Source organism: Macaca nemestrina, chromosome 18 (genome assembly GCF_043159975.1).
Source record: "Macaca nemestrina isolate mMacNem1 chromosome 18, mMacNem.hap1, whole genome shotgun sequence".
Taxonomy (NCBI): Eukaryota; Metazoa; Chordata; class Mammalia; order Primates; family Cercopithecidae; genus Macaca; species Macaca nemestrina.
Window position 1 is genome coordinate 26,545,183 of NC_092142.1, and position 24,560 is coordinate 26,569,742.

The 24,560-nt window shown below is 49.9% G+C and overlaps 1 protein-coding gene across 8 annotated transcripts in view; it reads left to right on the forward strand.

The window, feature by feature from the left end:
• Nucleotides 1-24,560, forward strand: part of KATNI (katanin interacting protein) — a 233,051-nt gene that overhangs the window by 194,767 nt on the left and 13,724 nt on the right. For 7 of the 8 annotated variants that reach the window (XM_011710197.3, XM_011710198.3, XM_011710205.3 and 4 more), the window contains 5 exons: nucleotides 6,138-6,860; nucleotides 8,490-8,695; nucleotides 11,792-11,870; nucleotides 19,357-19,534; nucleotides 24,259-24,424. In XM_011710197.3, the coding sequence (XP_011708499.2) occupies nucleotides 6,138-6,860; nucleotides 8,490-8,695; nucleotides 11,792-11,870; nucleotides 19,357-19,534; nucleotides 24,259-24,424 (1,352 nt within the window). Of the gene's footprint in view, nucleotides 1-6,137; nucleotides 6,861-8,489; nucleotides 8,696-11,791; nucleotides 11,871-12,130; nucleotides 12,620-19,356; nucleotides 19,535-24,258; nucleotides 24,425-24,560 lie in introns of those variants that run through there. The other variant, XM_011710206.3, reaches the window with a different exon arrangement.

The window sequence follows — 24,560 nt, forward strand, 5'->3', positions numbered from 1 at the left end:
GCGCCTGGCTCATGGCAGGTCTTTCACAGTGTGGGAGGGCCGTTGTAAGAAAGAACTGCAGTGACCGGGTGCACAACATGCTTGCGGTAAGCCAGGCTCTGGTCCAGGCGTGTTACCCAAATAACCTCCTGACAGACTCATTTTACAGATAAAGAGAACGTGAGATGGAAGTAACGTTTTTCAGGTCACATAGACAGTTAGGGTTAAAGCAGGACTCGAACCCAGACAGATCAGCTCTACCATACATGTTTCCAAACACTACCCTATAGTAGTCACAGCCTATGGTCACAGCCATCATCACCCAACTGCCCCGGGAAGGCCAGGCATTCCAAGCTTTCCCAGCAAACAGTCGTGCAAAGCCTCTGGGAGTTCTGAGGTAACGGTGTTACTCTAACTTGCCCAAGTTCAGGAGATTCTGTTTCACTTTAATTTCTTTCCAAGCATTTCAGTGCTTGGCTCAACGGCACATTAAGAACCAAGCCCCTGAGATTTCATGCTTGTTAAGCCAGTCATGGTAAAAAGGAAAGTTGCTTAGAAATTTTAAATTATCCATTACCTAGCACCAAATCCCATAGCCATGCCCTTCCAGAAAGGTACAGGCCAGCCCACCAAGAATGCTGGCGGAATGAATGACTGCCCAAGTTCTGTTCTGGGATTGGAATTTTGTTGCCAGTATAAGAGCCTGGGTACTGGGTGCACTGTCTCACATCTGTAAACCCAGCACTTTGGGAGGCCAAGGTGGGAAGATTTCTTGAGGCCAGGAGTTCAAGACCAGCCTCGGCAATATAATAAGACCCCATCTCTACAAAAGTTAAAAAAAAAAAAAAAAAGCTGGGTGTGGTTGTGTGTGTCTGTAGTCCCAGCTATTCGGGAGGCTGAGGCAGGAGGATCCCTTGAACCCAGGGACTGAAATGCCTGAAAAGAAATTAAAGTGAAACAAAGTCTGCAGTTCAAGTCTGGAGGTCAAGGCTGCAGTCAGCCATGATCACACCACAGCACTCCAGCCTGGGTGACAGAGCGAGACCCTGTCTCTGAAAAAACGAAAATTGGGCTGGGCACAGTGACTCTTGCCTGTAATCGCAGCACTTTGGGAGGCCGAGGCGGGAAGATCATCTGAGGTCAAGAATTCGAGACCAGCCTGATTAACATGGCCAAACACTCTCTCTACTAAAAATAGAAAAATTAGCCAGGTGTTTTGGCGCACACCTGTAATCCCAGCTACTCAGGAGGCTGAGGCATGAGAATCGCTTGAACTCGGGAGGTGGAGGTTGGAGTAAGCCGAGATCACACCACTGCACTTCAGCCTGGGCGACAGAATGAGACTCTGTCTCAAAAAATGAAATCATAAAATTAAATAAATTAAATTAATTAAAATTAAAGCAATATAATGTAAGGAACTTATGAAAATCAAGACAGAGCAGGATCCGGTCTCTTTTAAAAAAGAGAGCAAGAGAGAAAGAGCAAGCCTGAGAAATCTTACGCCCAGCAGAGCATCTCATTGAATGCCATCTGCATTTTGGAATTATTTTCATCAGGGGTCAGTTGTTTACAGGTGAAGGAGATCTTATCACCCCAGTTTGAGCAGTAAAGAGGGTATTATTCGGAGAATCCTCAATGATCACCTTGACCCCAAAGGTAGAGAGTGTAGCGACTCATCACAGGGGACTGGAAGGAAGAACCAGAAAGTTGGCAGGAGCCAAGGACGCTTCTTTCTGTCTCTTCTGGGCCCTATCTCTTCTTCTCTGCGGGTCCACTTCCCCTCACTTTCCTCATGATACCAGCTTTCTCTGCTACTCACACGGCCTCACAACTGTATGAGGAGAAATGTAAGGAAATGGCCTCACAGCCCTAGAGTGACTATGTCCCAGCTCTTTTTCCTGCAACCAATTCCAAAGTCTCAGGGTAGAAGGTGATTGGTCTACTTGGGTCAGGTGTCCACTCCTTGTCCAATCAGTGATGGCCAAAGGGTGATTCACTGGAATAAACATGGCTCTGTGATATCCCTCTAAGTACTTCATCATTTCCTGTTTTAGCAGCAATTACCACATACCTCATGGCAGTGCAGTTGATTTTGACAAACTTCAGTTCAGAGCTCCATAGTCCTATTCATCTCAATCTAGGAGTATGTAGGAAATTTTGATAGCACCATCTCGTCATTGGGCACCCCTCCCAGATTGTGTTGACTGCAGGTTGAAGGAGTGGCTTTCTGATGTCTGTGCAGATTGTAGAAATGTTGGTGACGACAGGACAGAGCACTGATCCCAGCAGCTCCCCAATTCCCATGGAGTCTGCAGACATAGAGGTCCATGGGCCCCCAGCCAGCTCTCATGTCGAAGAGGTCTAAGAGCAAGGCTCAACTCCTCTGCTTTTTTTTTTTTTTTTTTTTTTTTTTCAGGACAGAATCTTGCTATGTCGCCCAGGCTGGAGTGCATTGGCACAATTTCAGTTCACTGCAACCTCCACCTCCTGGGTTCAGGTGATTCTCCTGCCTCAGCCTCCTGAGCAGCTGGGATTATAGGTGCATGCCACCCCACCCAGCTAATTTTTGTATTTGTAGTAGAGATAGGGTTTCCCCCTGTTGGCCAGGCTGATCTTGAACTCCTGACCTCAGGTGATCCACCCACCTCAGCCTCCGAAAGTGCTGGGATTATAGGCGTGAGCCACCGCACCCAGCCATCTACTCCTCTGCTTTTAAACCCAGAGTGTACAACTCAGGGAGAATAGGTTAGAAAGCAGATGCAGAATGAAAGCAAAGTCTCTGCCTGTCTCACGCACTCAGGCAGTGTCCCTGATATGTGGCGTTCGGTGCTGTCTCCTCGGTGCACTTGCAAACCAACCCAGGCCATTCATTTTAGTCGATGGAAATCAAATCACATAAATTGAAGTCATGAGAATCCATCCGGGTAGTTCCTTCTGCCACATGTTAAGCCTCGTGCCTGAGGGGAGAGGATGGAAGAAACCTCTGGTATCTTTTTAAATGGCAGATGAGAAGGAGGGGAGGGCAGAGGACAGGGGCAGAGGAACTGACAGGTGGAGCAGGGAGTCCCTCAACCTCTAGGCCTGATCCCGAGGGCTACCAGCGTCCAGCCCTTCACTGGCATTTCCACACACCAGGAGCTGTGCTGCACACTGGGACACATCCGGGAGCGAGGATAAGGTGGCAGAGAAGGCTTCTCCAAGGAGGCGGGTGACAAGCGAAGCCAGCTAGGTGGGCCTCTGGAAGAAGAGCACTCCTGGCAGGGGCGCAGCAAGGGCAAAGCTGCTGAGGCCAGAAGAGGCAGCCTGGCCGGGGAGCAGGAGGGCCAGCGGGACTGGAGCTGAAAGGTCATGGTGGGGAGGGCAGAGAGGAGGGGGCAGGAGTCAGCGGTGGCCACACTCAGGGCTGTGGGTGTGGTGAGAGTCAGGTAGTCTCGATTCTCAGTGCGGGAGAGACAATACCAGCTAGAGGGGCTGATGACAAACTCCATTTTAGGCACATGGAGACTGAAGTGACAGAGTGGACATGTCTGGACCTTCCAAGAGGTCATTGGGATTGAAGGATGATGCCCAGGGAAGAGAAGGCAGAACTTGACCTGTAAAGTTAAGCAGGGCCTGCCTGCCTGGGAACCAGGAGCTAAATGAGGGCAAGGAAGGATGGTGGCGTCAGGAGAGGAGCGGCCTGGGCCTTGGGACACCCCCAGACTGAGGGTATGGGAGGGCGGGACTGGGGTGATGGAGAGAGTTGTCAGTGGGAGAGGCAGAGAACCACGGAAGTATAGTGGCTCCTGTATCAGTGGAGTGGGAGCTATCAAATGGAAGAGGTTTGCCAGGGATGTCACACATAGACTGAAAACTGACAAAGACTGGGAGGTCATTGTTCACTTGGGGAAGGCATTTCAGTGGCGGGTTAGGGAACTGTAGGAGTCATACGCATGCAAAGACCAGAAAGCCACCAGGAGTTTAACTTCAGGCACAGCTGGATCCAGGAGTTCAGAGGTTGTCATCAGGATCCTCCATCTCTCGACTCATGTTCTCAGTGTTGGCTTCATTCTCAGGCAGGTTCTCCCCAGCGGGTAGCAAGATAGCCTTTGGCAATTCCACATCTCCATGCTTCCAGCTTCAGCGCCACCAGTTTAAAGAGTACCCCTCTTTGAGGCTGGCTTGGAAGGATACTGTCGGCATTGATCTAATTAGATGGCCTGAAGGTGGGGGGGGCCTCCAAAGGATCCCCCAAATCCGAGTGGAAGGGGAAGTGGAGTTTGAGTGAGCAAAACAATCCCACTGGAAAGAGGCACCAGGTGGCAGGAGCTTGAGGGGTGGGAGGGGTGGGAGGGGTGGCAGAGCGCCTGAGCGAAACAGGGAGAAGATAGGGTCGTGGTCGGAGGGAGCCACAGGAGCAGGTCGCCTTCCTGTTTCTTCCTTTCTTCTCTTCCAGGTAGGAGAGATTTATGCATGTCTGCAGGCAAAGAGGGGAAGGTGCCAGTGGGGAAGGAGTGATTGAAGATTCTGGAGAGAGAAGATAATTGATAGAGCCGAGCCCCCTAGGAGACAGGCAGGAAATGGAGTGCAGGGCACAGTGCGATATGAAAGGAGGAAAAACAATGTCAGTGTCAGCAGTCGCTGTTTTTGCAGGATGACACCCTTAGATGGCGGTGAGCCCTTAGTGGCTGTGAGAACAGGCCACTGCGTGGTGTGCTCGCCGCGGCTCTCATGTTCCATAAGGAGCGTCGGGCCTTCAGATCAGTCTGGGCCTGTGTTCTCCATGTGCTTGGGACACAGGCTTTAGCCATGTGTGCAAATAAATTCATTCCTTTATAATATACCTGGCCGATTGGCTTTTTAAAATAGCATTTTTGGCTGGGCGCAGTGGCTCACACCTGTAATCCCAGCACTGGGATTCGTCCAGCTGTGGCAGGCGAATCACTTGAGCCCAGAGTTCAAGACCAGCCTGGGCAACATGGCAAAACCCCGTCTCTACCAAAAATAAATAAATAAATATATATATATAAATTAGCCAAGCATGTTGATGCACACCTGTGGTCCCAGCAACTCAGGAGGCTGAGGTGGGAGGATCACCTGAGCCTGGGAGGTTAAGGCCATAGTGAGCCATGATCACGCCACTGCACTCCAGCCTGGGTGACAGATTGAGACCCTGTCCCAATAAATAAATAAATAGCATCTTTTTTTCTTGATTATCAAGGTATTACAGGCTGGGCCCAGTGGTCATGCGTATAATCCCATGTACTCGGGGGGCCGAAGTGGGAGGATCGCTTGAGGCCAGGAGGTCAAGGTTGCAGTGAGCTTTGATATCACACCATTGCACTCTAGCCTGGGCAGCAGAGCGAGACCCTGTCTCTAAAAAAAATTAAAAAGAAAGAAAATAAAAGTAATGCATGTAGGGAACTTTAAAAAAAATCAAGCTACAAAGAAGAAAATAAAAGTCCTTCCTTCTCCCCACCCAGAAACCAGAAACAACACAGTTAACACGGGTGCATGTCAACCCGTACCAGGATATGCTGCATTTAAAACTGTGTATCTGGCTTTTTCCATTTAACATTCTTTTACAAGCCTTCCACCTGCCATTAAATTGTCTTTGAAAACCGTTAGAGTCACGTGACTGTGACAGCCTCCAGCACACACCCTCTTGTTGCTGACTCAGACGCCCCAGGCAGCAGCATTGCCCCTGGTCATGGGAGTTTCTACAGTGGGGAGCGACTCCTGGCAAAGTTTCTAACACAGCCAAGTAGCCTTCCCTTGGTTCGCACGATGATTGCATTCTTAGAAAATTCAGTCTATGAAAAAATACTTCATGTTTTTGCAAAAACAACCAGATTCTGGAATTGGGTGATCATAGACAATTTTTTTTACTGACCTGAATGGCCCACAGGACAGTCAGAAGCTGTGTGGGACAGGAGACCAAGCTCTGTGCCAGGGCCCCCATGCAGTGCAGGATGGTAACATGCCTGGCCCCAGCCATCCAGTGCCAGGAGGCCTCTTGGCTAAGGAGACAGCCAGGAGCAACCCCGCTGGTTTCTAGAGGGCTCCTCTGGAGGTGACCCTGCCTCGCTGAGAGCCAGCACAGGAGACAGTCTCTAATGGTCCCGACTTCCACGCATGCCACTCACAGGGCTTCCCCCTTCTTTTGTCCTTTCTTCCAGAAGACACCTGGTCTTCCAGGACGCCGTCACGGTCAAGGTGGCGCAGTGAGCAGGAGCACACACTTCACGAGTCATGGAGCTCTCTCAGTGCCTTCGACCGCTCCCACCGGGGACGCATCTCCAACACGGAGCTCCCGGGGGACATCCTGGATGAGCTCCTGCAGCAAAAGAGCAGCCGGCACAGCGACTTGCCCCCCTCCAAGAAAGGGGAGCAACCAGGGCCATCGAGAGAGCAGGATGGCTACACTGGAGAGACAGACGCTGGGGGCGACTTTAAAATCCCCGTTTTGCCTTATGGACAGCGCTTGGTCATTGACATCAAGTCTACCTGGGGGGACAGACACTATGTCGGCCTCAACGGAATAGAAATATTCAGTTCCAAGGGTGAACCGGTGCAGATTTCAAACATAAAAGCAGACCCTCCCGATATCAATATTTTACCAGCCTATGGGAAAGACCCCCGCGTGGTCACCAACCTCATCGACGGGGTGAACAAGACCCAGGACGACATGCACGTCTGGCTGGCCCCCTTCACGCCAGGCAAATCCCACTCCATCACCATTGACTTCACGCACCCTTGCCACGTTGCCCTGATCAGAATTTGGAACTACAATAAATCTCGGATACATTCCTTCCGAGGTGTGAAAGACATCACGATGCTATTAGACACCCAGTGCATCTTTGAAGGAGAAATCGCCAAGGCCTCTGGAACCCTGGCGGGAGGTACGGCGTGTCTGTAAGAATGTTCTCGGAGCCCCTGTCTGCCACTTGCTGAGGGTCTATGGGAAAAAACAGACCAGCTGGCTAGCCAACAACAGATCAGTCCTTCCTCTTTCTTTCTTTCTCTTTCTTTCTCTCTCTTTCTCTTTCTTTCTTTCTTTCTTTCTTTCTTTCTTTCTTTCTTTCTTTCTTTCATTTCTCTTTCTCTTTCTTTATTTCTCTTTCTCTTTCTTTCTTTCTTTCTTTCTTTCTTTTTCTTTCTTCTTTCTTTCTCTCTCTCTCTTTTCTTTCTCTTTTCTTTTCTTTTCTTTCTTCTTTCTTTTCTTTTCTTTCTTCTTTCTTTTTTTTTTTTTGACGGAGTCTCGCTCTATCCCCCAGACTGGAGTGCAGTGGCGCGATCTCTCAGCTCACTTCAGACTCCGCCTCCTGGGTTCACACCTTTCTCCTGCCTCAGCCTCCTAAGTAGCTGGGACTACAGGCGCCTGCCAACACAACTGGCTAATTTTTTGGGTTTTTTTTTTTTTTCCAGTAGAGATGGGGTTTCACCATGTTAGCCAGGATGGTCTCAATCTCCTGACCTCGTGATTCACCCATCTCAGCCTCCCAAAGTGCTGGAATTACAGGCATGAGCGACTGCACCCGGCCCTTTCTTCCTTTTTTTTTTTTTTTTTTTTTTTTTGAGACAGGATCTTGCCCTGCACAGTGGCATGATTTTGGCCCACTGCAGCTTCGACCTCTTGGGCTCAAGCAATCCTCCCACCTCAGCCTCCTAAGTGGCTGGGACTACAGATGCACCAACCCACCTGGCTAATTTTTGTATTTTTTGTAGAGATAAGGTTTCACCATGTTACGCAGGCTGGTCTCGAACTCTTGGGCTCAAGTAATCCACCCACCTTGGCCTCCCAAAGTGCTACGATTACAGGCGTGAGCCCCTGCACCCAGCCACAGACCTAGTCCATTCATCCCTTATTACAGCATGGGTGTGCTAGGCCTGACATCATTCAGCTCCTCCTATAAAACACCTGTCTTGGTCCAGCCCCTAGAACCTGAGTCTGAGATGGGGCATTCTTTGGCAAGTGACTTATGGAGGTAGTGCTTCTAGGAGAAACCTGGCATAGTGAAGCAAGGATATAGTTTCCAGGAAGCCCAGCCTCAACCAAATATTGAGGGAGCTCTGGAACATAAATTTCAGGTGTTTCCTGCCTGAAGGTGAAGGAGCAGGACGTTAGAACCCCACCTACCAGGCAGTCACTGGAGCCAAGGCTTCCTAGGTTGGGGATGTAACTCCCACACCCTTCCAGGCAAGGCACCCAAGAAAAGGATACACCGAGATCTGTGTGGGGTACCAGCAGTATCTGGCATAGTGCCTCGCCCACCCCAAAGAAATGTCACTTGCCTGATGACATATCACAGTGATTCTCATGAAATTAGATCCCTTCCTTAGATCTGTGTGATGCTTATGGTCCGTGCATTCCATTTGCATATCTGTGAAGACTAATAAGGCTCACACTAATCAATACCAGTTAGGGGTTTGGGGTTGTATAGCACAGAAGTGGATGGGTTTAGGCTCTTGATCTACAAATCACTGGGATGGAGTGAGTTGACCCTTCTGTCGTTTTGGTAACCCATTAGCCCCAGAGCACTTTGGAGACACGATCTTATTCACGACTGATGATGACATTCTCGAGGCCATATTCTATTCCGATGAGATGTTTGACCTGGATGTGGGGAGCCTGGACAGCCTGCAGGATGAGGAGGCACTGAGGAGGCCCAGCACGGCCGACGGCGAGGGGGATGAGCGGCCCTTCACCCAGGCTGGCTTGGGGGCCGATGACCGGGTAAGACTGGAGCTGGGGGGCTGGGGGGGGACCCCAGATAGGTTTCTTCCCCTAACTCCGAGTAGAGCAGGGAGAATTAAGATGGATATCCTTTAAGCTGCTGGTGCCACTGTGTTGACATTTCCCATTTTTCTACTTCATTTTTTTGTCCTCTATGTCATATTTCATTCTCTAATTATTTTTACTTTTTTATTTTTTTTTAACCGAAGTAAAGAAAGTATTCAAATTTTAATCAAAGCCAGGAGAAATGAGCTCTGTGTCATCTCTGCAATTCAGAGGTTGGCAGTCTCGGGGGAGTTTTTGCTTTGGGTTGTGTTTTGATCATTCACTGTTGTTTTTGATGGAAGGACTAGGAACACTGTTCACAGGCAAAGAGACAATTAAAATAATGATCATCACAGCCGTGGTTTCATGAACACATATCATGATCCAAGCAGGGTGCACAGTGTTCTTGTTTCACCCTCGTGACGACCCTCTGAGTAGAGACTATTAACATTGCCATCTCGGAAACCGATGCTCAGACAAGTCAAGTGACTTGACCAAGGGCACATCATGACAGAGAAACAAGGGTAGAACTTGAATGCATGATTCCACAGTTTATGCTTGTAATCGATAAGCAACTTATTATTTTTTATTTTGTTTAGAGGTAGGGCCTGGCACTGTCACCCAGGCTGGAGTACAGTAGCGTGATCATAGCTCATTGCAGCTCAAACTCCCCGGGGCTCAAGTGATCCTCCCATCTCAGCCTCCTGAGTAGCTGAGACTACAGTGCGTGCCACCATGTCACTAGTTTTTTTTATTTATTTATTTATTTTTTTTATTTTTTTTGAGACGGAGTCTTGCTCTGTCGCCCAGGCTGGAGTGCAGTGGCCGGATCTCAGCTCACTGCAAGCTCCGCCTCCCGGGTTCAGGCCATTCTCCTGCCTCAGCCTCCCGAGTAGCTGGGACTACAGGCGCCAGCCACCTCGCCTGGCTACTTTTTTTTTTGTATTTTTTTTTAGTAGAGACAGGGTTTCACCGTGTTAGCCAGAATGGTCTTGATCTCCCGAACTCGTGATCCGCCTGTCTCGGCCTCCCAAAGTGCTGGGATTACAGGCTTGAGCCACCACGCCCGGCCTTATTTTTTGTAGAGATGAGGTCTTGCTATGTTGTCCAGGTTGGTCATGAACTCCTGGACTGAAGCGCTTCTCCCACCTTGGCCTCCCAAAGTGCTGGAATTACAGGCATGAGCTGCCACACCCAGCCAGATAAACAAATCTTTTAAAATGAAAGATGACCTGCAGGGTCAATTCCGGTCAGGACCAATAGGAAAAAGAGGAGATGGTTAAAGAGGGTAGGGGAGAAATGGGGACAACAGAAGCCACAGGTGATGGGGCTGGGCTGTGGGAAGGTCATGACCGAGGCAAGGCAGCGACATGTCGTGTGGACCCCACGATGCTCACTGGGACTGTATCCCATAGCCAGGCAGAGCCTGGGGTGCGGGAGCAGGGCATGGGAAGGCACAGGCAGCAGGGGAGTACGTGCCCCTCCCCACATCCAAGGAAAGCGGCCACCAAGAGTGGCAAGCCTGTTGTTGCCAGTTCTCCTGATTTTTACAAGAGGACCCAGAAAGCTGGATTTTTCTGTGAAATCTCTCCATTTAAAAATGCTGGCAGTGAATTCAGATGTTTTCAAACCTTCTTTGGGCCACAAGCCGTGCCTGTGCTCTGGATTTGACCCAGGGGTCTCCAGGTGGGAGTCCACCCTGGGCGCTTCCATTTGCCCAGCGTTTTCCAAAAGATGAAGGCGCTCGTAAGGGACTCTGATGAGCCCAGTGCTGTGAGGGGCTGGGGGGATCACTCTCTCAGTCTCATGAGAGACCAGCGCCTTCACTTCGTTTTACACCTCAGCTTTCCTGGCTGTGAAGTAGTCAAGTCTCTTTTGCCTTCACTGACGGTGCAAAGAGACGGTGAGCAAGTAGTTTATACGTAAGGCCCAAGAAGTGTGTGGCGGCCCACTGTTGGCTCTCTGAAGACCAGGATGTTTTATCCTGGCTACCCATGGAAATCACTTGGGTGGATCTTTAAAAATATGGATGTCGGGCCCCACCCCTAGAGATTCTGCTTCAGTGACTAGCCAAGGTTAAGAACCACTCTGTATGGTTTGAATTTTTCCTTCCCTCCCTCCCTCCTTCCCTCCCTCCTTCCCTCCTTCCTTCCCTCCCTCCCTCCTTCCTTCCCTCCCTCCCTCCTTCCCTCCCTCCCTCCTTCCCTCCTTCCTTCCCTCCCTCCCTCCTTCCTTCCCTCCCTCCCTCCTTCCCTCTCTCCCTCCCTCCTTCCCTCCCTCCCTCCCTCCTTCCTTCCCTCCCTCCTTCCCTCCCTCCCTCCCTCCTTCCCTCTCTCCCTCCCTCCTTCCCTCCCTCCCTCCTTCCTTCCTTCCCTCCCTCCCTCCTTCCCTCCCTCCCTCCTTCCCTCCTTCCCTCCCTCCCTCCCTCCTTCCCTCCCTCCCTCCTTCCTTCCTTCCCTCCCTCCCTCCTTCCTTTCCTCCCTCCCTCCTTCCTTCCCTCCCTCCCTCCCTCCTTCCTTCCCTCCCTCCTTCCTTCCCTCCCTCCCTCCCTCCTTCCTTCCCTCCCTTCCTCCTTCCTTCCCTCCCTCCCTCCTTCCCTCCCTCCCTCCTTCCTTCTTTTCCTTCCTGCCTCCTTCCTTTCCTCCTTCCTTCCTTTCTTCATCTCTCCCTTCCTTCCTTTCTTCCTGTCTCCCTTCCTTCTCTTCTTCCCTTCCTCCTCCTTTCCTTCCTTCCTTTCTTTCTTCCTCTAGCTCACCACATAAGCATTTATTGGGTCCTTCCCTTTTGGAGGAAATCTAAACACCTTAACTGTTAGCATCAGGCTCCTCCCTGGCCAGTGAGAGCTGCTGAGAAGGATGCAGACCCCAGAGAGTCAGGGTCTGCCCATATCCCTGGTCCCATAGCTTCCACAAAGGCAGAAAAATCCAGGAAGACACACAGGGACTTACCTGGGCACAGGGTGGGCAGTGGTGTCTGCAGAAACAGCCAGCTAGCTGTGTGGCCATCACTAAAACCACCCCCTTTTCCTCTGCTTCTCCAACGCATGTGCAGGTCCCAGAGCTAGAGCTCCCATCCAGTCCCCATGTCACCCAAGTCACCACGCCAGAGCCAGGCATCTATCACGGAATCTGTGAGTACCTCTCCTGGAGCAGTGTCGGGTGGAAGGAGGACCTTCCGGGGTCAGGGGGAGTTGTGGTTACTTGGGACAGGGTTTCCCTGTACAGTCGGGTGGGTTGCACACTGCACAGAGACACCAGGCTACGGGGCAAGTGGAGGCTGAAACCAGCCTGTGCTTAGCTCCCTGGCTCTAGCAGGGCCGTCTCACTCCAGAGGAGGGGATCTCTTCTCATTTTGCCCTCACTGAGGGGCATTTTTGCATTATGCATGCAGACACCCTATGTGTTAGCTGTGGCCCTGACCCAGGAAGCAGTAGTTGGCACCCAGAAAGTGTAGAACAAGAGGACATAAGAGCCCGAAGAGACCCAAGGCATCTGTTGGTACGGTGCCCCAAGCTCTCTCTTCCAACCCCACCAAAGAGCAGATGCACAGGCAGAGAAAACCTGCATCCACTCTGCCCCGGGGGTGGGGGCAGGTGCACGGGCCCAGGGTACCAGGTCTTCTGACTTCTCAGGAGAAGTCGGAAATCTAGAGTCTTACGCGAAGTCTCCAGATTCTCAAATGTGGGTAATGAATTTCCTCATGTTTTAAAATATCACATGAGCCAAATAAAACACTTATTGTGTATCTGGCCAGCCAGCTGCCAGTTTGTGACTTCTGAGCAAATCCCAGGGGTTCTCTGCTGGGCCTGTTCATCACCCTTCTATTTCCATTGATCCTTCCAGCCAGTTCCTCTCTTCATCCATGTGCGTCCATGCCAGCCCCTCCCCGTCCTGGGAAATCTTCAAGCCCAAGGTCACTGCCGATTATGATCTCCTCCCTCCTGCACCCTGGTAACCAGGTTCCTGGCAGCCTCACTTCCTCTCTCTCCTGCCCCCTGTGAATGTGACCTGCTTCTACTTTAAGAACAAAAGATGTGACACTTTCAGGCTCCCCTCCCCAGCTCCCCATCCTCATCTCCAAAATGAAGCTGGAGCCTCTCCGAATCCCAGTGTCAGCCCCTCCGGTACCTCCCCAGGCCATCTCTGGAGTCCACCTGCAGGCGCCTGTGCAAGCCACACCTTCCGCCTAGGATGCCTTCCCGCTCCATCTCGTCTTCTGAAGACCGCCTGTCGCTGACTGAGTTCCCTAGATGCAGACCTTGAGATGGAATTTACTGGGGTGTGCTCTTGTCAGGGAAAGGTGGGAGGCAGCACTGGGCAGAGGGAGAAGCTGGTCTGCGGTGCAGCCACTTCAAGGCCTCAGCCTGCTCCACAGGGAGCTCGGAACCTGGGATGGCCCTTTGGGGTCATCCTGAATTGAGTCAGGGGCCATGTCTTTGTCTGTCTGTATCAACATGGCACTGGCAATGGGCTGCCCCTGGGGAGGGGCATGGCTTTTTATTTTACTTTTTAATATGTATTTATTTATTTTGACACAGTCTTGCTCTGTCGCTCAGACTGGAGTGCAGTGGTGTGATCTAAGCTCACTGCAACCTCCGCCTCCCAGGTTCAAGAGATCTCCTGCCTCAGCCTCCCAAGTAGCTGAGATTACAGGTGCCCACCACCATGCCTGGCTAATTTTTGTAATTTTAATAGAGACAGGGTTTCACCATGTTGGTCAGGCTGGTCTCGAACTCCTGACCTCAGGTGATCCACTCACCTTGGCCTCCCAAAGTGCTGGGATTACAAGCATGAGCCACCGTGCCCAGCTGGGCATGGCTTTTTGCAAGGAGACTCTCTTCAGCCAAGGGCAGTCACAAGTCAAGGGCCTCAGTGGTGAGCTGCCAGCCGTCAGCACTTCCCACCACCAGAAGACTAAGTCCTTCTGTTCCCGGGGGTGGGAGGTGGGGCCTGAGCAGTGCCCTAAGTGAGCTCCACATCCCCTCCCTTACGGCCCTTGTGCAACCGCATCTCCTCCCCAGGAGTCTTCCCTGTCATCCCCTGTGAAAATTCATCTCTCCCTCACCCACTCCAAAATAACCAATGATCTCTTAGAAGATGCCTTAGAGGAAGTTGCCTTATTTGGAATTCTCATAGCCCCTTACATTCCAGGGCACTCTCTCAATTACTTTCGAATAGCAGCAGTTTTAAAGGCCAGCCTAACATTAGGCAAGAGCCTGGTTTAAGGCTTGGTTTCATCTCCCAGACAGGCACTGTGCTGGGCTTTCTCTGCCTTATCTCGCTGTAACACTCCTGGCTCTGTTTTCCATGAGATCAGGCAGCTGAGGCTCAGAGAGATGGAGTCACCTACCTAAGGTCACACGGCCAGTACGGAAGCTGGGAGTGGAAGCAAAGGTGTTTGAATCCAAAGCCCACATCCTCACCACGCTAGCAGATTGCCTTAGGGTTCTCACTGGGAGACCACCTCACATCAGAAGTCTCTGCAAGAGTCAGTGTCCTCCACGAAGCTGTGAGGTCCCAAAAGACAGCCGTCGTTTTTTATTCAATTTGGTTCTCCCTTAAGTTGGTCAGGATTTTTTTTTTTTTTTTTTTTTTTTGGCAGGCGATGAATAATGGAAATTTATTTCAAGCTGAGTTCAGCAAAAAAGGGAACTTATTGGCTTATGCAACTAGAAGTTAGGGGTCGCCAGTTTCCACACAGCTGCGTTCAGTTACAGAAATGATGGCATCAAGACATGGTGTCTCAAGACATGGTGTCTGCCTCCCTCTCCCTGCCTTCTTTTCGTCTCTTGCCGTTCTCCCGTTCAGCACCATCCATGTGGAAAGTCCTGGAAGCTCCCGTTTATGCCTCCTTTCTACCCAGCAGTCCCAGATGAAAGAGAACTTCTGTTTTCCTGAATCCCAGTAGTTCCATCAACTATCCCAGAATTAGATCTCTGGGCCTAGCTTGAGTCATGTGCCCATTCTCTTTTTTGTGTATTTGTTTGCTTGTTGTTACTGTTTTGAGACAGGGTCTCACTCCGTGGCCCAGGCTAGAGTGCAGTAGTGCAAACACAGCTCGCTTCAGCCTCAGACTCCTGGGCTCAAGAGATCCTCCCGCCTCAGCCTCCCGAGCGGCTGGGACTGTAGGTGTGCCACCGTGCCCGGCTAATTCGTATGTCCATCCTTAAATCAGCCACTGTGACTCACCATGGTGGGTAGGGCAGGAGGTGGGAGATAGAAAACACAGATTGGCCAGGCCTGGAGCCCAGAGAAAGGGGTCAGCCACCCAAACAGTGTGGACTGAGCACAGGGTGGTTCTCCAGAGCAGGTCAGAGTGTGGTCACCAGAAGGAAAGCGGGAATGCTGGCCAGGCAGAAGCAGCCACTGTCCCCTTCATCTGATGATTTCCCCAAAGATGCTATCTGTTGATGTGTTTCCTGCTGACCCGGCTCCTGACCTTTCACAGAGATGTTATTTCAGTGCCTTTGGGAATCTGGCCCTGGAGTAGAGCTCAAAGACCTTTTTACTGCAAGGCAAGTGTAATTTCTCTTCTCTTCTCAGTAGGAAGGCAGAAGAGCCTCTCAACCAAGCACCCTCTGCGTCTGTTTCGAGGCCTGTGATTTCTGAATCTCTTCTCTGTGAACCTTTAGCTTTTTCCTCGCTGTATTCAAAATCCTCAATCCACTTCACCACTCCGTGCAAGAGCAGAGCAGAGAGACCTTTAATAAACTGACCCTGGGGGAATGTGTTGGGGTTGGTAAATACGGCCAATCCTATTAATGTTTTGAAAGGGGATATATGACTTGCTAATTTGCAGATGACACTAATTTTGGAAGTTTTACAAATATCAGCAGTGATGAATAAGAAAGGAGCTGAGAGGGCTGAAACATGGGGGAGAAATAACAAAATTAATTTCCATTTGTATAAATACTAATTGATACACCAGAGGAAAATGAATATGGCATGTTGGATATTAGCTCAAAAAGGAGAGTAATCACTTTCAGAACAGCCCCAAATTAGATGGAATCGCAGTGCAGCTTGCCAGGCAAACAAAGAGATTGCAGGCTTGGGAGAGTCTGGGCCGGCATCTCTTTGTTGTCACAAAGGGAGGTGGCATTTCTCCCTCACGCTGATTTCCGTCGTCCAAATCCACATCCTCCTCCACCTGTGGCCCTTCCATCTCAGGAGTGGTGCCCACAGCCCCTCTGTCACCTGGGTCAAAACTTTTTTTCCCCTTCCTTCTGTATCCAGACCATTGAGAATCCTGGTAGTGCTATCTCTGAAACAGATCCTGTGTCTGTCCCCTTCAACGCTATATTCATTGTCACCAGCCTTGTTCAAGCCATCCTTAACTGCAACAGCTTCCTCCCTGGTCTCCCTATAAAATCCAACTGAAGGGAGCTTTCTAAGATGCAGATCAGATCATGCTGGTCCCCTGCTTCAACATAGAACCTACCAGTAGCTTCCCATTGCAAAGAAAGGAAAATCCAAACTTCTTGATATGATCTAGCCCCTGCCTACCTGTCTGATTTCACTTTCTTCTACTCTCTCCCTTGGCCACTTGGTTCCACCTATGGGTCAAATTTGTTCTCCTCTCAGCCTGGAATATTCTTCTTCCAGAAATGCGAAAGTGTGGTAGGTTCCTTCTCAGCACCCTGGTCTCAGCTCAAAAGTCACCTCCTCAGGGAGGCCCTCCCTGACCACCTCTGCTCGTATTCAATCACTCCCTATCCTGTTGCTATTTTTTTTTTCATAGTATTCATCACTCTTGGGAACTGTAGTCTTTCTTTATTCATTATGTTTATTGACAGTCTTTGCTAGAATGCAAGCTTCTTGAGTTCAGAGATTGTGCTCTGTTGTTCATTCCTGTAGCTCTGATGCCAAAAATAGGTTTTGGTACACAGTAGATGATCAATAAATATTCGTTTACCATTGACTGTGAATTTGGTAAAACCCAATAATTTTCATTTGTCTCATTTACTTGCAGATATCTACTGAACCCCTACTTTTTTTTTTTTTTTTTTGAGATGGAGTTTCGCTCTGTCGCCCAGGCTGGAGTGCAGTGGCCAGATCTCAGCTCACTGCAAGCTCCGCCTCCCACGTTTATGCCATTCTCCCGCCTCAGCCTCCCAAGTAGCTGGGACTACAGGCACCCGCCACCACGCCCGGCTAGTTTTTTGTATTTTTTTTTAGAGACAGAGTTTCACCGTGTTAGCCAGGATGGTCTCGATCTCCTGACCTCGTGATCCGCCCATCTCGGCCTCCCAAAGTGCTGGGATTACAGGCTTGAGCCACCACGCTCGGCCAAACCCCTACTTTTTAATTAGTCATGTGTTTAAAATTTTTACTAAAAATATTCATTGAACATCTACTAAGCACTGTTCTGGGCTCTGGGGATACAGCAGTGAACAAAACCAGCAGAGTCCTGGTCTCAGGGAGCTTCCATTTTAGTGGGGGAGACTGATGAAGACAATAAGCAAATCAATGTAGACTCAATTGTCAGGAAGCATTCAGTGCTATAAACAACAAGGCGAGCAGGGTAAGGATGTAGAGAGTGATGGGGTGAGCGGAGCTGTTTGAGCTCTGGTTATTAGGGAAGACTTCTCAGGAAATGACATTGGAACACTGACCCATGCTGAGAAGGAGTGTGTCAGCTAGCTTTTGCTGCCAAACAAGCCAATCCGAAATCCACTGGCTTAACACAACTACCATGAATTATATTCATGATTGACTCGTAATTCGGTGGCTTGGCTGGGCAGCTCTGGGTGAGCCGGCTTGGTTGGCCTCTACTGGGCCTGCTCAAGCTCCTGATCAACAGGGAGATGGACCAGCAGCAGAATGACCTAGGACATCTTCACCACTGGTCTGGCAGTGGGGAGGCTGCTGGCCAGAGAGGCAACTGGGTCAGCTGGGCTACCTCACACGGCAGTCTCAAGCCCTGAGTGCTTTACAGGCTCTGCTTGCATCACGTGGGCTTCTGTCCCATTGGTCAAAGCAAATCACATGACCCAGAGTTAGGAGCTGAGAAATTGACTCCAACTCTGGATAGGATAAGGGGCAAAATCACATTGCAACGACAGAGACATGGGGTGGGAGGAGTCTGTAGCCACTTTGCACATGACCGATGCAGCAAGAAGCGCATGTGCACAGTGCCGTGCTGCCCACATGTTTGTTTCGTCTGCCTGGAGATGCTCAGAGCTACCTTGGCACCATGAAGGAAGGAAAAGATCTGAGGGCTAAGTTACAAAAAGTATGTTGGGAGATGACGGGGCATGGGAGAGAAAACCAAGCTCTAGGGAGGTCAGGTGACCCAGCCCCTCTTCATGGCCACAGAGAAGTCCTTTCACCTCTCTGGGCTTCCAGTTCCTCATTTGAGCTGCAAGGGGCTGGTACCAGATGACACCCCGCTTCCTTCTGCGCGCTCTGTGGTGCTGGCATTCTGTGAATGCTGCAAAGAGTGAGAGTCTTATACTTAGCTACCCAAAAGGGTGCTAAAATAAGCGGCAAATTCTCTAAGGGCAGAAGGGTTTATTGTGCTTGGTCTTGCTCTAATGAGAGACCTTTAAGGAAAGAGACGTTCCAGCCAATTATCTGACAGGGCTTGATCAAGAGATTCATTCCATTTGAGCTTCCTGGGCAAATGAATGACACCTGGGCTGTTTTGCCCCAGGGCCACAGAAGGTCACTTCTAAAGGGTCTCTGATCGAGAGAGGGTGGGAGCAGAGGCAAAAGGATGGCAGTATCACCCTAGGTCACTTCCTTTACTCTGAGCCCATGGGAATCCTTGTGATAGCAACCAATTTGCATAAAATGTCAGTTTCCAGCGCCGGGGCTTACTGATGTAAGTCTCCGTGTAGTTGCTGGTTTAATCATTCCATCTGTACTGAGCTCCTACTGTGTGCCAGGCACTGTGCCAGGCTCGGTTCACAATGGTTTAGAGAAACAGACGGGGTTTCTCCCTCAAGGAGTTAGGCATCCGGTGGGGCAAGTGGATATTTACCAAATGATCACGAGATTACAGCGGTGACCAGGGCTTGGAAAGGGAAGTGTACCGTGGCATGGCAGGTTATCAGTGGAGGTTTGACCTGGTCAAAGAAGTCAGGAGGGCTTCTCTGAGGAAGGGAGCTGGGATCTAAAGGGTGAGCACAGGTCAACCAGACCATGTGAATTCTATAGAGGGGTGACAGCACATGCTGTGGTTGGAGAGAGAGGAATATAAATACGAGAGACTGAAGACAGTCTGGGTGGGGCCCAGGGTCCCTGGTGCACAGGGAGGCCAGAGAAGTAGATAGAAGTCTGATGGGGAATGTGTTGTTGGCCAGAAAGCATGGGAAGCCACCATGGACGTTCAGTGTGGGGTAGGACAGCACAATCTGGAAGGCAGAGGAAGGACCCAGGGCTGTGTGCATGTTTAACTCTCATCCATGCAGCCTACCATTGTTTGCTGAGCACTGACAGTGGCCTGGGCCCAAGGCCACCTAGAGGAAAGGCACAGAGCCCATCCACAAGGCACTCTGGGTCTGGGTTGAAGTTGCTAGACTATAGAGGCCGAATAGCATTCCTCTCCCCATCTTCATTTTAGATGCCTCCTCCGGAGCCTCTGGTGCTGATGGACCACTTCTCTTCCTGTTGCAGGCCTTCAGCTGAATTTCACTGCCTCCTGGGGAGACTTGCACTACCTGGGGCTCACTGGCCTGGAAGTGGTGGGCAAGGATGGCCAGGCGCTGCCCATCCACCTGCACCAAATCTCCGCCTCCCCCAGAGACTTAAATGAGCTCCCCGAGTACTCTGACGACTCCCGGACCCTGGACAAGTAAGTGTCTTATCAGAAGCTTTATTTTCATGACCACAGGGTTTTGGGGAAACTCTTCTGCCTCTGAGACCTCAGATTCAGACATCAAATAGAATCGCATATGTCCCTCCCCCAGCCATCCTGTGAGGTCATGTGGTCAAGGGAAACTGAGGCTCAGGAAAGTGAGGTGGGAGGTGATTCTCCAGGGCCACACAGCTGGAAGCATCAGGCGGGATTTGAAAGCAGGTTCCCATGCTTCCAGACACAGCCGTGGTCTGCGTTTTCTTCTCCGTGCTTAGCAGAGCATCTCACACACAGTAGCTGTCTGTAAACCTTTGCAGTGGACGGTTCGGAGTTTACACATGAATGACCCAGGCCTGCCGGGGGCTGAAAGCTCCCTCTCCCCTCCTTGAGGTTGGAGGTGATGGCTCAGGAAGCCTCCACAGGCAGTGGTGGCTGCACTTTCCCCTGCACCTGTCAGATTTCATAAGCCAAGGTTGGGTCAAGTCAGTAAGCAGGGAAGCCTCAGATACAGCATCGATCCGCATGGACCTGCAACCCACAGACCAGCACTCGGCTACCCTGCTCTGCACAGCCTGAGGGCCTGGTCGCTGCTTGGAGGTGTGAACTAGGGGAGTCAGAGGGATGGGAGTTCAAATCCTGCCTCTGCCCCATGCCAACTATTAGGTAACTTTCTTAACCTCTCCAGTAATAACAGCAGTGGTTATAGTAATAACTGATCACGTAACTGCCAGTTTTTTAAGCAGTTATTAAATGCCAGGCACTGGGCTATGTGAAGCAGGTAACAGATATTCATTCACTGAAGCCTCAAACAGCCCTTTGAGGAAGGGACCATTATGAGCCCTACTATACTGATGCAGAGACTGAAATACGCAGAGGCCACCCAGACTAGTGCAGTGGCAGAGTCATGATTGGAACGCAGGCCTGTGGGATACCCGCCATCCACTCACTTAACCACTAAATTATACTGTCTCCCCTGCCTTGCTTTCCTTATTATCAGTAGAATGGGGACAGTCATTCCCATGGCATGTCACATTGCAGCCACATCCCTTGGCCTGGTGCTGAGCCCATGCAGAGTCGGTGGCAGGCTTCTCCCTGCTTTTCTATAAGGTAGCCCTGAACCGTGGCCTCACTCGCTGCTACCATTAACTGCTCATGGGCCCCTCTGACCACAACCGCATCCTGGCAAGTCACTCCTGAGTATTTAGGCTTGGAGCCTGGAGACCTGGCTCCCAGTCAGCTGGAAAAGTGATCAACGCACAGTGCAGCTTGTGGATCCTTCCCACCCACTCACCACCCTCCTGCCGAATTATCTGTTGGCAAATCCCAGGCCTGATAGCATTTCCTCTTTAGGTATTTCAGTGTATACCTCTAAACAATAAGGGATTTAAGAGAAAACATAATCCTGGTACCACTGTTATTCTTGAAAAAGTTGCCTGTGAGCGTTGGCTCATGCCCGTAATCCCAGCACTTTGGGAGGCAAAGGCAGAAGGATCACCTGAGCCCAGGAATTCAAGACCAGCCTGGGCAACATAGTGAGATTATATCTCTAGAAAAGAAAAAAAAAAATTAGCCAGACATTGTGGTACATGTCTGTAGTCCCAGCTACTTGGGAGGCTGAGGCAGGAGGATCACTTGGGTCGAGAAATTCAAGACCAGCCTGGGCAATATAGTGACACGGTATCTCTACAAAAAAAAAAAAAAAAAAACTAGCCAGGCACTGTGGCATGTGCCTGTAGTCCCAGCTACTTGGGAGGCTGAGGTAGAAGGATTGCTTGAGCCCAGGAATTCAAGACCAGCCTTGGCAACATAGTGAGATTGTGTCTCTACCAAAAAAAAAAAAAAAAAAAAAAAAAGCCAGGCATTGTGGCCTGTGCTTATAGTGCCAGCTACTCAGAGGCTGAGGTGGGAGGCTCGCTGGAGCCCAGGAGTTCAAGGCTGCAGTGAGTCATGATTATGCCACTGCATTCCAGCCTGGGCAACACAGTGGGACCCTGTCTCAACAAAAAAAAAAAAAAAAAAGAAAAGAAAAAGAAGAAAAAAATAACAACGATTTCTTAAATTACCAGATATCTCACAGATTCATAGTCCCCCCACCCACCCTTTTTTAACAGTTTGCTCATTTAATTTGAGATCCAGATAAGGTCTATGTGTTGTGATTGGTTACTATGTCTCTTAAGCCTCTCTAGGTTCTCTTTCCCTTTTTTCCATTTTTTTTCTTGAAAAATTATCTGTTGAAGAAACCAGGTGGACCTGAATTTTACTGGCTGCATCTCTGTGGTATTGTTTAGTCAGCTCCTCGCTCCCCTGTATTTCTAGTACATTGTTAATTAGATCTAGAGGCCTGATCAGATTGAGGTTTGACCACTAGGGCAAGACAGCCACATAGATGTCAGTGTGTGGCCCTGGGGACATATATAATAGAATGTCTGGTTGTCAGGCTCTTTGTGATATTGGAAGCTAGTCATGCTGGCGAAGTCGCTTAATTCATTAGGGGTTGCAAAATGGTGGTATTTTACGCCTGCTATTCTTTTAAAAATTTATTTGCTGAAATAACTGTGATAAAGAGAGAATTTCCCTCAATTATTTGGCTACTCTGTGGTGCAATTCAGATGGGAAAGGCAGCCTAAGTGCTCGATTCTCTCCCCTCATTTTCTTTTTGGCTTTCCAAATGACTGTTTCTCTAGCATCATCTAAAACTTGTTTCTTTTCAGGGATTAATATAAACTCATGGATTTTAAACATACAGTACTGCATTTGAAGAGTCAGTACTTTGCAGTTTTTATCCTGATTGATGTTTAAATTGTTCCCTCATGGATGCTGGGAAGTCCTGAGTCCTTTTAAAGCAGTCACCTTTCTTGCCTTCTGATGTGACAGATGCTTCAGGTTCATCTGGTATATTTCTTGTCCCAGACCTGGAATCAGCCATTTCTCCAAGAAGCCCTGGTTCCTTTTAGTGGGAAATGGTATTTAGAGACCATAATCTGGCCACTAGGGATGCTCAGTGCTACTCAGCCGGTTGCTGTTTTTAGGCTTTGTTATGGATAGAGCTAGGAATTCATTTAGATGTTCTTGAGAATGTCTATAGAGTCTTCCTTTCACTGGCAGCTACAAATCCTCCAGCAGTTCTCTCTGCTCTCAGAATTGGTCAGGTTTGCTGTGGAGCAGCTCCATTTCTAGGACAGAAAGATAATTGCCTTTGGAAGGAAATAGAAGGTTCTCTAGTGGTCATCCTCAGTCAGCTTAGTTCCACAAACATTCCAGGAATTGCTGAATTTCTTCAGTTTTAAGATGCCAGCAATTGTCAGACACACCATCCATCAATTTAATACCAGCCTTTTAGAGAACAAAGAAACATTACCTCCTTGGGTAAACACTTCGATTATGAGATTTTTTTTTTTTCCAAATTCACAACTTTAAAATGTAAAAGGAAACAAAAAGTTTTTTCAAATCTAGGAAATGTGGCAGCAGGCCAAGTTTCTCCCAGTACAGCAGCTGCGAGGTACCAGGAATCCAGGGTGTGGAGTGGGGAAGGTTCTGGAAAATGGGAGGGAGAGGGAGGTTGCTCAAGAGGCCACCAGCTGGGCCCTTTTTTCCAGAACCAGGCTTCTGAATGGCAGTGCCAGACACATGGGCCAGAGCCATGAGGACGAGGGCCTGAGGCCTGAGCTGAGGCATGCTGGGCAGGCCGGGGAAGTGAGAGGCACGATTGTCCTTGGGAAAAACACAGGCCAACTTGAGGATGAGTAGATGTCCCAAGCAAGGGAACCAGAAACTGACCAGGACAGGAATGCTATAGGGCTGAGGTGACAAGCTCAGAGTGCCAGCTGGGAAGAGCATGAGGGAGCATGAGGGGCTCCTTCCTACAGGTTAGAGGCTTCCCTGGGATATCCAGGCCATGCGGTCACAGAGCATGGTCCGGCCAGAGCAGCTCCCACAGTCACCTGCCCCTCCTTCTACTTGTTCCAAGCCAAGAGCTGCAGAGCTCACATGGTGCTTTTGTACCTCTCTCCCCCAGCGTGGGAAGGAGGGCTACACTTCTTTCTAACTATGCTGTAAGGCCAACATAGCAAATTTACAGAAAGTTTGGAAACTTGAGAAAAATACTCACTTCCATACCCTCTGACCCAGTTATGTTTTTCACTTTTGAACATTCTCTCCTGGTCCTTGTCCTCATTTCTCAGCTTTAAAATCAGTGTCCTGCCTCCTCCATGTGACTGCAGTGTCCTCACAATGGCACCTTAACCCCTGTGAAATTTCCTTAACCATTTCCCGATTTTGAGATCTTTTAGGTTGTTATCCTTTTTTAAGCTAGTATAAATAACACTGTGATGAGCATCTTGGTTCAGATAGCCTTTCCTATATGATGAATATATTTTCCTTCTGGGGAAAAAAATCCCAGAAATGGGATCACTGGGCTAAAGGATTCTGAAAAATGACACATTTTCCCTTTTTTAAGAAAACCCTGATGATTGCTTTTCTGCACCTTTAACAGCATAACCTATTTTTTTTTCCTTTTCAAAAATGTCTCATTTCCTAGATGAGAGACAACTTCTGACTGTTGTTCTCATCAGTCACACCTCCCCTTAACGAGCCTGACATAGCCAGGCTAGTGCCAGGCAGTGAGGACACACGCACTGGGGGCTGAGGGTGTGGGGGCCCCACTGTGATGCCCCCTGTGCCCACTGAACCGCCCCCCTGCCGCTCCTTCCCCGTTGCTGCAGGTTAATTGATGGCACCAACATCACCATGGAGGATGAGCATATGTGGCTGATCCCCTTCTCGCCGGGGCTGGATCACGTGGTCACGATCCGCCTTGACAGGGCCGAAAGCATCGCAGGCCTGCGCTTCTGGAACTACAATAAATCTCCCGAGGACACCTATCGCGGGGTAAGCCGGGGAGCAGCGGCCGCGCTCAGTCCAGCGTCAGGGAAGCAGCACCTTGATGAATGGCTGGCCTGGCAGCCGGAGAGGAGCATAAATCCTCCAGAACTTTCCAAACGGAGCTGGGGGCGTTATGTCCAGG